Raw genomic sequence first — 15,426 nt, forward strand, 5'->3', positions numbered from 1 at the left:
AAAGATTTTATTATTTGAGGGGTGCCTGGGTGGCTCAGTCGCTAAGCATCTGCCTTCAGCTGGGGTCATGGTCCTGGGGTCCTGGGATCTAGTCCCACACCAGGCTCCCCGTTCTGCGGGAGGCCTGCTTTTCCCTTTCCCACTTCCCCTGCTTGTGTTCTCTCTCTCACCATGTCTCTCTCTGTCAAATAAAAAAAATCTTAAAAAAAAAAAGGATTTTATTTATTTGAGAGAAAGACAGCACATGAACGGGGTGGGGGGTGAGAGGCCAAGAGGAAGAGGAAGAAGTCGCCTCCCCACGGAGGAGGGGACCCTGATTCTGGGGTTGGATCCCAGAATCCTGGGATCATAACCTCAGCCGGAGGCGGCCGCTAAATCAACTGAGCCACCCAGGAGCCCCAGAATCTACCTTTTTAAACAAAGTAGCCAAGGGTTTGGATAGAGACTATCTGACATTATATTTTGGCAAACTTTGATCTAGGGAGAGATGCTATTGTAATGTAATTTGTAATGTAATGTTTTATATACAGGTATACGAGAGGATAATGCCATTTGAGCTATCATAGAAGTTAGACTTAGTAGTTAGTTTTCAGGAGCTAAAAAGGAACAATACAAAACATTTAAAAATACATATGTAATTTTTTTTATTAAATTCATTTTTATGAATGGTTGTATCAGGCCTGCTTTATTCAAAAATCTATTGGAAGGCTTTTTGTGGGACTGCTCTGGGCTGGAATCTGGCACTATAACTTATTAGCTTTGTGACTTTGGGCCAGTTATTTACCAGCCTAAATTTTTATAAAATACATAACTTCTCTGGTACCAGTATTTTCTTTATGAGCATGACACAAGGAACGCAGAATGCTTAACTGACCTACGCACCTAACACAGTAGGCATTCCACGATCACTTACTTTCTTCAGGGCCTATGCAAAGCAGCAGAGGCCTGTTTTAGGGGGATCCAGACTTTAAAACATAACATGTCACGAAGTGCTGAATTGTAAATAACTTAGTGAGAACACGTAAAATAGAAGGGGCTACAGAGAATGACCTCCGTGTCATTGACAAGTCACCCAGGCTGCTTCCACCAAAAACAGGAAAAAGGAGAGGTGGAATGGGAGGCCAGCAATTCGAGTGCCTGGGGGAAAATGTCCTTTAACTTTGTAGTTACAAAAGCAGGAACTCCTTATCTCGCCATCCTGCTCTTATGCTTAGACGGTCTGTACAATGAAGGGGAGAAACAGGAAGTGGCTTATAGGACACTGACGCTGGGAGGCTCTTCAATGTATTTGAGCCTCAAAGACCAGCCCTTGAAAAGTTAACCCTGCAAAAATTAAGTAGTTAGCAGCTTTATCTGGGAGAAGTTAATAAAATGGCGTTTGCTGGTCTGACAAAGCCCTTGCGAATTGTCAGCTCGGTATTAACTGTGCGAGCGCAGCGCCAGATTTCGTCGAGCACGCACCCACAGGGCTTACACCCACATTCGGAGGCATCCGCCCGCCTCTCCGCCCACCCCGGGAAGGGTGAGACTTGAGAGGCACTTTTAAGAACGGTTAAGTGAAGGCTCGAACGAGCCCTGCTGGCGAGGCAGAACTGCGAACCGACTGTCTTGGCCCTGACACTTGCTGAGCAGCTAGGATCCACCGAAGCGTACCACCTATTCACTGTAAAGACGTCCCCTGAGGAGGGCCAAAATGGCGACGAACTCCTCTTGGCACAGCCCTGCTCCCTCCCCCAGGACGGGAGGCTCTAGTAACGCCCATTGGCCAAGTTGGAGGCGGTGCCTAGCTTCCTTCGCCGCCTCATTGGACTGAATGACTGAGGGAGACGCCAGTTCTCCTCTGCCCACTCCAAAATCCCGCCCCCAGAGCTCATTCGGCGTTTAATTGGCTTTTCATTCACGTCAATCTGCGTCCTAGCATGTCTTTTTTCAGTGTTAATCCAATCATAACTTTCTTGGCTACCCGCCTGATTTCTGATTGGTTTTGGTCAGCTTCATCCTCTCCCATTTCTGCCTACTTCTTACCACCTCCCAGAAAGGACTGTGCCTAGGCATGTCCAGGGTTCTGGTTGGTCGTTGTTCTGTCATTCCAATCAAAGTTCTTCCTATCCCTACCGTTCAGAGAGCCCGCCTGGCGGTTGACTGGCTTCCTTCCAAGCCTATCATCACTAGCTCCCGCCCACCCTCACTTCCTGCGTCTTTAATTGGCTTTTAAAACTGAGAGGGTGGCCTCCTTGGGCGGATACCGGGCACGCAACTTTGTCTTACACGCCTTAGAGAGCAAGTGAGTCTTGTCATTGGATAACCTACCCGTCTTTCTTCTGCAAGTCCCTCCTTTCTCCCTCCCTCATTGGGCGGGGCAGCAGCAAAGGGGCGGAGCCTAGGCTGGGCTTGTGGCGCGCTGCTCCCTCCTCCTTACCCCCCCCCCTCCCTGTCCGGTCCGGGTTCGCTTGCCTCGTCAGCGTCCGCGTTTTTCCCGGCCCCCCCCAACCCCCCCGGACAGGACCCCCTTGAGCTCGTCCCTCAGCTGCCACCATGAGCGGTAAGGATGAGTCCACTCCAAGCTTAGGGGTGGGAGGGGAATGAGGGGGCGCGCGCGAGGGCCGACCGGGCGGTCCCCGCCGTGAGGGGGGGCGGGCGGGAGGCGGCGGCGGCGGCCTTGGTCCCGCCCGGGGCGGAGGGAAGGGAGGGAGAAGGGGCAGTGGCGGGGCCTGCGAGAAAGAGGGGGATGGGCCGCCCGCCCCGGGGGAGGGGGCAGCGTGGCCTCGCCCGCCCCCTGCCCGCCCCGGCCACGGGGGACGGGCCTTACCCCCCACTATTCGGCCGCCCGCCTGAGGCTCCTCCCGCCGGGGGCTGGAGCCGCGGGGGCGGCCCGAACAGTGCAGGCCCCGCCCGGGCCAACCGCCTCCCTGGTCCGCCCTCTGGTCGCCGCCAGCCCCAAGGCCCTCCCCTCCCCCCGTAGATTTCCCCTCCCCCCCACCGTCCCGCCCTTTCCACGCCCCTCACCCCGAAACCGCCCTTTCCCTCTAGGGCCCGCCCTCTGTCCGCCCCGAAACCTCCAGATTCCTAATCCCTGGACCCCTTAAGTCCTTTGGCAGTATTCACAAATGTTTTCCCACTCACACTTTATTTTTTCCTTTTTCTTTGCCCCTCTTCTGCTGTGGGTGCTTTTTACACTTGAAGTTTTCTCTTTCTCCATATCCTTTGACCCTAATTTTAGCAAGCTTTCCATCCACCCACGTGTTGTTTTTTGCCTTACCTATCCTCCTTTTTCTCCCCAGGATACTTTTTTGTAGTTTGAAAGTCTTTGAACATGTCCGCCGCCCTTTACATTTCCTATGTGAAAAGTACATTTTTAATGTTTTCTGGGTTTAATTTTGTGCAAGGGAGAATTGAGGCCCAGTTTTAGTGCTACTAAGCCTAGTTTGTGTTCTGTATGTCCTACAACTGCCCTTTCTCTAATCCACTTTTTTTTTTTTCACGAGTACCTTTCATCTTACTGTATTTCTTTTTCTTTATAGTGTCCTTTACTCCTCCTCACCTCACCCTTTTCCTTCCTGTAACTTTAAGTTGTCTTTTAATTCTTTTTAGACCAAGATCACTCCATGGATGAAATGACAGCCGTGGTGAAGATTGAAAAAGGAGTTGGTGGCAATAATGGGGGCAATGGTAATGGTGGTGGTGCCTTTTCTCAGGCTCGAAGCAGCAGCACAGGCAGTAGCAGCAGTGGAGGAGGAGGAGGGCAGGTAAGTGATGATCAGGACAGAGTGGGGGAGATGTTAACAGAATGTGAATATTTTTAGATGATTGTCTTTTCGCAGAAACATTTTTAGGAAAGAGCTAAGCCATTTTGTAGCTAGGAAAGTTAACATAGTGAAACAAGTGACTGGGAGATCCCCAAAGATGAGGATTTCAGGAGTATAAATAGGTCAGCTTTTCCTTCCTTCCTTCCTTCCTTCCTTTTTTCCTCTTTTCCCCTTTTTGTGTGCACTGTTTTGCTGTTTATTTGTTTTACACTGCCCCCCTGGGCTGGCAGCTGGGTATCACTAAACTAACTCCTCTCCTCTCCCTTACTTTCTGGCCAGGAATCCCAGCCATCCCCTCTGGCTCTGCTGGCAGCAACTTGCAGCAGAATTGAGTCACCCAATGAAAACAGCAACAACTCCCAGGGCCCAAGCCAGTCAGGGGGTACAGGTGAGCTTGACCTCACAGCCACACAGCTCTCACAGGGTGCCAATGGCTGGCAGATCATCTCTTCCTCCTCTGGGGCTACCCCTACCTCAAAGGAACAGAGTGGCAGCAGTACCAATGGCAGCAATGGCAGTGAGTCTTCCAAGAATCGCACAGTCTCTGGTGGGCAGTATGTTGTGGCCACCACTTCCAACTTACAGAACCAGCAAGTCCTGACAGGATTACCTGGAGTGATGCCTAATATTCAGTATCAAGTCATCCCACAGTTCCAGACCGTTGATGGACAACAGCTGCAGTTCGCAGCCACTGGGGCCCAAGTACAGCAGGATGGTTCTGGTCAGATACAGATCATACCAGGTGCAAACCAACAGATCATCACAAATCGAGGAAGTGGAGGCAACATCATTGCTGCTATGCCAAACCTACTCCAGCAGGCTGTCCCCCTCCAAGGCCTGGCTAATAACGTACTCTCAGGACAGACTCAGTATGTGACCAACGTACCAGTGGCCCTGAATGGGAATATCACCTTGCTACCTGTCAACAGCGTTTCTGCAGCTACCTTGACTCCTAGCTCTCAGGCAGTCACTATCAGCAGCTCTGGGTCCCAGGAGAGTGGCTCACAGCCCGCCACCTCAGGGACTGCCATCAGTTCTGCCAGTTTGGTGTCATCACAAGCCAGTTCCAGCTCCTTTTTCACCAATGCCAATAGCTATTCAACAACTACAACCACCAGCAACATGGGAATTATGAACTTTACTACCAGCGGATCAGCAGGGACCAACTCTCAAGGGCAGACACCCCAGAGGGTCAGTGGGCTACAGGGGTCTGATGCTCTAAACATCCAGCAGAACCAGACATCTGGAGGCTCTCTGCAAGCAAGTCAGCAAAAAGAGGGAGAGCAAAACCAGCAGACGCAGCAACAGCAACAAATTCTTATCCAGCCTCAGCTAGTTCAAGGGGGACAGGCTCTCCAGGCCCTTCAAGCAGCACCATTGTCAGGGCAGACCTTTACAACCCAAGCTATCTCCCAGGAAACCCTCCAGAATCTCCAGCTTCAGGCTGTTCCAAACTCTGGCCCCATCATCATCCGGACACCAACAGTGGGGCCCAATGGACAGGTCAGTTGGCAGACTCTTCAACTGCAGAATCTCCAAGTTCAGAACCCACAGGCCCAGACAATCACCTTGGCCCCAATGCAGGGTGTTTCCTTGGGGCAGACCAGCAGCAGCAATACCACCCTTACACCCATTGCCTCAGCCGCCTCCATCCCTACCGGCACAGTCACTGTGAATGCTGCTCAGCTCTCCTCCATGCCTGGCCTCCAGACAATTAACCTCAGTGCATTGGGTGCTTCAGGGATCCAGGTGCACCAGCTTCCAAGCCTGCCCTTGGCTATAGCAAATGCCCCAGGTAAGGCTTCCAATCTTTTGCATTCATTTCCAGAGCTAACTAGCTTAACTGAAACTGTTGAGTTTAAGGAAGGAAATAGAGATTTTTGTGGGTAACAGTTTCTAGAAGGCAAGTTGATCAGAGAAATAGAATGGTTCTATTTAAGTCATTTGGAACCGACTTAACGGAAACCTTTTTTCAGTTAATCTTACGAGAAAGGAGCATTTCTGGGCAGTGTCCTTGGGGTCACTGTACTTCCAGGGCTTTTGGTGCTACAGAACAAGGGTCAGCAAACTTTGTTCTGTAAAGGTCCAGATAGTAAATATTTTAGGCCTCGTGGACCATGTAGTATTCTTTTTTGTTTTTCTTTTACAACCGTTTAAAAATGTAAAACCAGGGCGCCTGGGTGGCTCAGTGGGTTAAGCCTCTGCTTTTTGCTTAGGTCATGATCTCAGGGTCCTGGGATCGAGCCCAGCATCGGGCTCTGCTCAGCAGGGAGCCTGCTTTCCTCGATCTCTCTGCCTGCCTCTCTACTTGTGATCTCTCTGTCAAATAAATAAAATCTTAAAAAAAAAAATAAATAAAAGCATTCTTACCTTAAGGGCTTTATTTGGCCTCTTGGCCCACCAGCATTGTAGGATGAGACTTGCTTATAAACTTGACCTGTTTATAGGACAGTTATTAAGTAATCAGGTATTTCTTATGAACTGTAGCTCTTTCAGTAAGGGAAAAGTGATAAAGTGGGTTCCAGAAGGATTCATTCTTTCTTTCCTTCTTTCTTTCTTTTTTTAAAGATTTGTTTATTTAGGGGCACCTGGGTGGCTCAGTGAGTTAAGCCTCTGCCTTTAGCTTAGGTCATGATCTCAGGGTCCTGGGATAGAGCCCCTCATTGGGCTCTGCTCAGCAGGGAGCCTGCTTCCCCCTCCCTCTCTGCCTGCCTCTCTGCCTACTTGTGATATCTCTCTCTCTCTCTTTGTGTGTCGAATACATAAATAAACAAAATCTTTAAAAAAACAAAAAAAGATTTGTTTATTTGACACCTAGAGAGAACACACACAAGCCGCTCGGAGAGGCACAGGGAGAGGAAGAAGCAGGCTCCCCGCTCTTGATCCCGGAACCCTGGGATCATGACTTGAGCCAAAAGCAAATGCTTCTTTTTTTTTTTTTCTAGATTTTATTTATTTATTTGACAGGGAGATCATAGGTTGGCAGAGAGAGGGATGGGGAAGCAGGCTCTCCACTGAGCAGAGAGCCCTTTGTGGAGCTCCATCCCAGGACCCTGAGATCATGACCTGAGCTGAAGGGAGATGCTTAACCAGCTGAGCCACCCAGGCACCTCTCTAGAAGGATTTTCAACAAAAAAATTCATACTTAATTTTTCCTCTCTGATTAATTTTTAGTTAGCTAGAATATCCTACTCTCTGAACAAGCTGATTAATTAAGGTTTAATTTTTTAAACTTCTGGTTACCTTAAAAGTAGAATCCGTCTGCCTTCTCTTACACTAACGTGTATTTTCAGTAAGTTTCCTGGGTGATTCTGGTACTTCTAGCTAGGAGAACCACTTCCTAGACTGCTTTGAAAGTAGCATATGATTAAGAAGGGAGGGGAGAGAAAAGGAGAAGGCCTGAAATGGAGTGGGGAGGTGGAGCTGAGAGGAATTAGGAATAAGGAGAGCATTGAAGGGAAAGAGTCCTCAGGGAAGAGGTATGTATTGGAATGTATGTTGAATCAGTTGACCATGTACTCAGTTACTCATTTTGAATAGTGTTTCATTGTTGGTTAGAGATAAAAATTGAAAAAAGTAAAAGTCTATTTAGAATTTATTTTAAATTCTGTGGTGATGGAGCTAATCTTTAATAGTGCACAAGAAGAGGATACTATAGAATTTTTTTCAAGACATATTTATCTGAAGAGGGAGGGGCAGAGGGAGAGGGAAATCCAAGCCGACTCCACGCTCAGAGTCAACACTGTGCTCAGTCTCATAACCCTGAGATCAGACCTGAGCCAAAAATCAAGAATTGGACATTTTAAACCAGTGCACCACCCAAGATACTATAGATTTTTGTATTTAGGCATGATATAAAAAATTATGATGGGAAATAATTTAATATCACCACATTTAGTTTTATTGGAATGTATGTGGGTTTGTGAACTGGTTAATTTTACTATAGAGTTATCATTTCATTTATGACTGGCTCTTATATAAAAGAGGGTAACAGTGGGACGCCTGGGTGGCTCAGTTGGTTAAGCAGCTGCCTTCCGCTCAGGTCATGATCCCGGTGTCCTGGGATTGAGTCCCACATCGGGCTCCTTGCTCGGCGGGGATCCTGCTTCTCCCTCTGCCTCCGTCTGCCAGTGCTCACTCTCTCTCTCTCCCTCTCTGACAAATAAATAAATAAAATCTTTAAAAAAAAAAAAAAGAGGGTAACAAATAGATAAGCGTATTTCCTGTCTCCTGCAGTTTTGGAAAATGGTGGCTGGGAGGTCTGCTCAAGTTCCCTAACTTTATTACATTCTTCTTCTTTTTTTAATATCTTATTTATTAGAACTTGAGAGAGAGATCATGAGTGGGGGTAAGGGGAAGAGGGAGAAGAAGACTTCCCACCAAGCTGGGAGCCCGATGCGGGACTCGATCCCACGACCCTAGGATCATGACCTGAGCTGAAGCCAGATGCCTAACCTGAGCCGTCCAGGCACCCACTTTCTTAAATTCTTGAGGTGTGTTTAGGATGACTACATTTTGAGCCTTAACAAGACAACGGTTTTCTTAATGAATCGGAGACTTTGGACTGGAAAGTCAGAGCTGGAGGGGACCTAAGAGGTCATCTAGTAAAACTGCCTTATTTTCTAGATGAGGATGGGCATGGAGTTAGAAGCAATTAAGTAAGTGGTGAGACTACATACAGTCAGAGCTAGGGCTTGTACTTAGTTCTCCTAATGTAAGACTTACCTATTAGTTTTAACTTAGGATGTTAAAAAAATCCTTTAGAGTATTAAAAATGTTGTAGAAAAGATATCTTTGCTTCTTTGAAATTTAATGCTCTAGAGCTGGCAGATGTTTCATAGGCTAAAAATTATAGCTGTAGAAGTGGGAGAAGTTAATGAAAACTGAACAAAATGGGGCGCCTGGGTGGCTCACTGGGTTAAAGCCTCTGCCTTCGGCTCAGGTCCTGATTGAGCCCCACATGGGGCTCTCTGCTCAGCAGGGAGCCTGCTTTCTCCTCTGTCTCTGCCTGCCTCTCTGCCTACTTGTGATCTGTCAAATAAATAAAATCTTAAAAAAAAAAAAAACTGAACAACACCCTGAAAATTAGACACTTGCTACACCAGCATGTTTGTTTTGTCTTTACTCTTAGTTTGTTGTATCCGGTAGCTTTGCTTTTCCTCAAAGGAAGGCAAAGCTGGGCGATAGTTCCATTTAGTAATAATTTGGATCCTTGCAAATTTCTAAAAAGTTTTAGACCTTAGGCTTTAGAGAACAGTTATGAGGCATTCTCATTGCTAAATCATGCTCTGGGGAAGTCTGCCATTTAATATGTCATAGGATAGGGCTACCTGGCTATTATTGATGGTCTCAGAGCTCAAGAAAATGCTTGCCTTTCTGTGAAGTAGCTGCAGCTTGACATTTGCTAATGAGAGAATGAGTCTCTTGAAAGGCCATTTTGTGAGAGTTGAGATTGGTTGCCTCATTAATAGTGGTTTCCGAAGATAAAAGTTTCCTCCTTTCTGGTTAGTCATACGTGTGCAACATTTTTCCCCCCTTCAATTGGTCAACTTTATCCTCAGTGAAAGATAATAAAATAATTTCCTAGAAGCTTTAGTGCTGCTCTGCTGTTGCCTGGCTGCCAAAAAATGTTTCATTTTACTCCTTTTTCTGGTATGTAGTAGTTTACTGGAAAAACTCAATGTCTTGACAGTATAATGTAGTAGAAAGAGCCTTGGATGTGAAATCATCTATAGATAAGTGGATAGATACATAGCGCTCTACAAACTGAGACATTATTACATGGTTGTGGAAGACTGCAACTTCCATGGTGTTCACTTAGTTTGTTTACATTTATTATTTTTAAAAATCATCTTTTAGAAATTGTTTAAGCTCTCCTGTTAACTTGCAGTGTTTATTTCTGTTTGCTGAATACACAGGCAAAGGCACACACAAACTTAGCACCAAAGTAAGCCAGCCATCTTAGTATCCTGTGTTTTTTATGGCTCAGCCCCTGGTGGGTGGTAGTGAGGAAGGGACCACCCAGTAAACTGAGTTTAGTTTCCAGACAGTGAAATGATCTATGGGCTCTGAGGTTGGGTTTTTTTTTTTTTTCCCATCAGCTTTTTTGTAGTTTTTTGTTTTTAAATCGACACTGTTTCCCAGTTAAAGCCCCCTTTCCTCTCATTTTGTAGTTAACACTCTCACAGATCTTGTTTTTTTCCAGTTTAAAGTTTCAGGTTTTTTCTCAGACACTGCTGTGTCCTGAAAACTCTTCCACCAGGTTGAGGGGGGCCAGCTTTGAAAGACAGTTTGTATGACTTCGTGGGAGTTCTGCCTAATAAAGAGTTCAGGGCTCGTCTTTGGCAGGAGAATAAAACATATTTCCTTGATGGCTATAATTCAGTCAAGAAGCAAACTTCAGGCACTGAAAATAAAAATTTCACATCTGCTTGGTTTTATCCAGGTCAGGAAAATGTGTCCTCTTAGAATTTAAGTTGAATGTGATACCAGAGTTAGTTTGCCAACAGTATCGCTAAACTTGGGGTCAGATTGCTGAGAACTAATTTATTAAAAAGTTGTGTTTTAGACTAGGGTATTCGAACACTAGTTACAAGTAGGTTTAGATAATTTAAATGTGTTCAGAATTGTTCTTTTGCAAAAGATCATTTGAGAGAATTTTCTCTTAAAATAATATACTTTATCAAATACATAATGTCAAATGTTTCTACATCGTTTGCCTTTTTAATCTAATATTTGTTTCTGAAGGTGGTATTAGTGCTTTTAACTGATTTCAATTTAAGTAGAAAAGGTCTCCTTTAAAACCAAGGTCCCTTCGTTGATTTGAAACAACAGAAGATAGTCCTTGGACCTTTTGAGTTGCTCCTATTTATTCATTCTGGTGGCTTTCTGTAAATGACGTCATTGTTAAATCACATTGCATTGTGTAATGTGGCCATTTTAGTTCTTAATTAAATAACAAGAGCACAAGGGTGCCTAGTGTTTCAGGAAAGTTTAGTATCTGTTTTGTTCTTGTATCTTCCTTTTTTTTTAACTGTTCCACTTTGTAAAGTAGCATATAATTGTTGCCACTAATAATTTAGTTCTGCTCATTCCTTGCTTCTAATTGTTTTGTTTTGACATTCCTTGAAAATATTTTGGGATGTAAGATGAACTTCTGTAGAAAAGCTTTATTATGTAATGCTTTGTAAGTTACTTATTGGATGTCTGTAAACATTAATAGATAATATTGAAAAAATTTTTTAAGATTTTATTTATTTATGGTCAGATAGAGAGGGAGAGCGCACACAAGCAGGGGGAGCAGCAGGCAGAGGGAGAAGCAGACTCCCTGCTAAGCAGGGAGCCTGATGCAGGACTCGATCCCAGGACCCTGGGATCATGACCTGAGCTGAAGGCAGACGCTTAAACTGCTGAACCACCCAGGCGTCCCTAGTTGAAATTTTCTTCTTTGCTATTTCTTTTTCATATTTCTTACAGGTGTGTCACAATAGTGCTATTCCCTTTCTCTAACATATAGCATTATTATTCAGGCCCTGGTGTGCTGAAGTGTTATTTTAAGGTGTATATGCTCACATTATGACTATATTGTTAATACTATGCTAGGTTTTAAGAATTGTTTCTCTTAGAAGACCCTGAAGAAGTTTCTGTAGACAGATATTTTCTTCAGAATTGGTTGCAGATCTGGGCTGTTACTTGAATTTGCACTTTTCTCCAGTGTTTTTTAAACTCTAAATGGCTTATGGAAACTGGGCAGTATTACTTGTTTGACAAGTTTGGATGTGCCAGTCTAATTTACTATGAATCTTTCTAACTCCATACCTATGTGCAAAATAAATAACTTAATTTTGAAGGAGTTAAGATATATCTGTGCCAAAATAAAGACTTTACCGTAAGAGGTGAGAGAACTAAGTTAAAAATCTGCACATCTCCAGGGGCGCCTGGGTGGCTCAGTGGGTTAAGCTGCTCCCTTCGGCTCAGGTCATGATCTCAGGGTCCTGGGATCGAGCCCCACATCGGGCTCTTTGCTCAGCAGGGAGCCTGTTTCCCCCCTCTCCCTCTGCCTGCCTCTCTGCCTGCTTGTGATCTGTCAAATAAATAAATAAAAATCTTTTTTAAAAAAATCTATGCATCTCTGAAAGCTTACAAGAAATCTTTTTATAGGAAAGAAAATACTTGCTGCAAATAATCTGAAAAAGGTTAAATGCTATTGAGATGGATCTTTTCTTCATATTGAAGAACTCAGTATGTTCTTCATTGAATTGATCCTTTTTGATGGTTTAAAAGTTACAACTCTTTGCAAACATAATACAATTAAATGAGACTATCAATGGTAATAGCAACTAAACTGAAGGTTGCTGGAGCTGGAGACCCTCATCCTCTCCAATACCCCCATTTTGACAGAACCTAGGGACTAGAAAGATTCAGTGACTTGCAGAGGTCACTGACAAAATTCATAGAGTAACAGATCTTTTGGCTTTAGATCAATATCCTTTTCCACTATACTACACTATTTTCATTTTCCTTTTCTTTCTTCCTTCCTTCCTTCCTTTTTAATATTTAGGTAATCTCTACACCCAGTGTGGGGTTTGAACTCACAACCCTGAGGCCAAGAGTCGTATACTGTACCGACTGAGCCAGCCAGGCACCCTATTTTCCTTTTCTTCTTTTTTCCCACTATTTTCTCTTATAGGACTTCTTTCAAGTAGAAAAACGGCTTTGGGTTTTTTTTTTTTTTTTTTTACCCAGGTTCAGTGTTACTAACATTTGTAGCCTAGGACAGATAATAGGAAAAAAGAAGCATGGTTAATCAACAACTTCTTTATAAACTTTGTTACGAATCATAATTTGTTATAATCAGATTAATTTGAATTTATTTGATCTGTAATTAAATGAAATATAAATAAAGTGATGTGATCAAAACATAAGAAGGAAGGATCAAGATAGCAAAAAGAAAAATCAAATGTGAAAAAATCAAAAGAGAAAATGTGAAAATCAGCTGGGTCATATTGAGGTGTGTGTGTAGGATATTACTCTCCCCCCCTTTTTATAGTTAAGATGATGTGATGTGTTTTCCCTGACCGTACCTCTTTTATTGTTTTTTCCCTGATATGCTTGAGACATTTTCATAGCAAATGTTTATTGTTCCTCATCTGTTGTTTTCCATGCTATCAGGAAATTTCCTTTCAGTGCCTGCCTTCTCTACCCACCATGTTTCTTTCTTTCCTTTTTTTTTTTTTTTTTAAAGATTTTATTTATTTGACAGAGATCACAAGTAGGCAGAGAGAGAGAGGAAGGGAAGCAGGCTCCCCGCCGAGCAGAGAGCCCGATGTGGGGCTCGATCCCAGGACCCTGAGATCATGACCTGAGCCGAAGGCAGAGGCTTTAACCCACTGAGCCACCCAGGCGCCCCTCTTTCCTTTTTTTTTTTTTTTTTTATTTTATTTATTTATTTGAGATAGAATGGGAGAGAGAGAGAGCACAAGGGGGAGCAGAGGAGAGGGAGAAGCAGACTTCCTGCTACGTGGGGAGCACGACGCGGGGCTCGATCCCAGGACCCTGGGACTACAACCCGAACTGGAGGCAGACCATTAACCAACTGAACAACCCAAGCATCCCTATCCACCACATTTCTGATTTGGAAAAAACATATTATCCTGACATGCTTGTTGGGGATACAGTTTAACAACCCTTTGAGAGACTATATTAAGGGCCCAATTTTGTCTAGGCCTGATACAGACAATGCATAACATTCCTTTTTTTTATACATAATATTTCTTATGGTCCCTTGTGGTATCTGGAAGTACTGCGTTTAGAATTATTTGGCAGTTTCTTGCACTCATGAAAAACTGTATTTTAATTTTATACAGACTATTTGTCTTAAAGAAGGTAAAAAGCTCTTAATTATGAAAACTGTATTTGGGAATTTTCCATATTATCAAGAACTTCTTTGTTTGGTTTGGTGTTCTCTTAACAGAATATCTTGTTGGCATTATCATGTTTTGAATGGCCTCCTTGTTTAGCCTTAAATGCTATTAAGAAATCCAGTAATACTCATGATTCAGTTAGCTCACGTATACATTTACTGAACATGAGTATACTTAGTAATATAAGTATATAAATATTATAATATTATATAATAAATAAATAGTATATATCATATAATAAAATTATATATAATAAATAATATAAGTAAATTACTATATTAAGTATAGTAATATAAGTATATAAGTAAAAGTAACATAAGCAATAATATATTGCCCCAGCAGGCTTAAGAGTTAGATACAAAAGTGTAACAGTGGAGGGGAAAAGTATAATAATGAAAATGGGTTCCAATTTTTGATGCCTTCTTCATAGGCAAATTTAGCAAAATTTATTGAGCATTTATTAAGTGTCAGATGTGCTAGGGTCTCAGAATTCGCTGAAACAGATAATGGTCCTTCCCTTCATGGTATTCAAGTTGCTCTTGTGCTGTAGTTACATACACTTACTGCACTTCAGAGGGGACAAGTTTTCACACTAATTTTCACAGTCAGCTAATACTGAGTTGCAGAAAATAAAAGAAATAATAGGGCCACACTATTTTGGATTTTAGTTTTCTCCTACTGTGTTTTATATTATCAGGTTATTTATTTTTAATTAAAATCCTGTCATGTCCTTTAATATTTTATTAACTATTTGTACTTCTACTTATAATTTTAACTCAAGTTTTAAAAGCAGATATATGGAAAGGGGGAAGAGAATTGCATAAATATTTTCATGTATTTAATGGTAATGGTATTTTTGTTCATTATTAAATCCCTAGCATTTACATTTTTTTTTAAGATTTTATTTTATTTTATTTGACAGAGATCACAGGTAGGCAGAGAGGCAGGCAGAGAGAGAGGAGGAAGCAGGCTCCCTGCTGAGCAGAGAGCCCGATGCGGGGCTCGATCTCATGACCCCGGGATCATGACCTGAGCTGAAGGCAGAGGCTTTAACCCACTGAGTCACCCATGTGCCCCGCATTTACAGATTTTTAGGGAAAAATTATTTTAAACTAAAGAATATGCAAAATGGTATAGTTATTTTTTAAATAGTAATAATTATTTTTTAAAGATTTTATTTATTTGAGAGAGAACATGAGAGGGGGAGAGGCTCAGAGGGAGAAGCAGATTCTCTGCTGAGCAGGGAGTCCGATGTTGGACTCCATCCCAGGACTCCAGGATCATGACCTGAGCTGAAGGCAGTTGTTTAACCACTGAGCCACCCAGGCACCCTAAATAATTATTTTTAAATGTGATAAAATATATGTAACATAAAATTTATCATCTCAACCATTATTTATTTGAGAGAGTGAGAGAGGGGCCATGAGCAGGGCTGGAGTCAGGGGAGAGGCAAAGGGAGAGGAGAAGCAGATTCCCCGGTCTGTCCCAAGACCCTGATATCATGACCTGAGTCAAAGATGCTTAACCTACTGAGCCACCCAGATGCCCTCATCTTAACCATTTTTAAGTGAACAGTTCAATACTGTTAAGTATATTCACACTGTTATACAACAGTATTCCAGAAATTTTTCATCTTACAAAACTGAAGTTCTATACCCAATAAACTCATTTCCCCTCTTACCATTCCCTTGCAACCA

General features: G+C 43.2%; 1 protein-coding gene across 1 annotated transcript in view; it reads left to right on the forward strand.

Moving 5' to 3' along the window:
• The first annotated feature begins 2,495 nt into the window (after nt 1–2,495).
• SP1 (Sp1 transcription factor) overlaps nt 2,496–15,426 on the forward strand; it is a 45,456-nt gene continuing 32,525 nt past the window's right edge. The window contains exons 1-3 of the mRNA XM_080810046.1: nt 2,496–2,542; nt 3,592–3,746; nt 4,086–5,601. Coding sequence (XP_080666172.1) covers nt 2,536–2,542; nt 3,592–3,746; nt 4,086–5,601 — 1,678 coding nt within the window. The 5' untranslated portion in view covers nt 2,496–2,535. The remainder of the gene's footprint in view (nt 2,543–3,591; nt 3,747–4,085; nt 5,602–15,426) is intronic.

Source organism: Martes martes (genome assembly GCF_963455335.1).
Source record: "Martes martes genome assembly, chromosome: 8".
Classification (NCBI taxonomy): Eukaryota; Metazoa; Chordata; class Mammalia; order Carnivora; family Mustelidae; genus Martes; species Martes martes.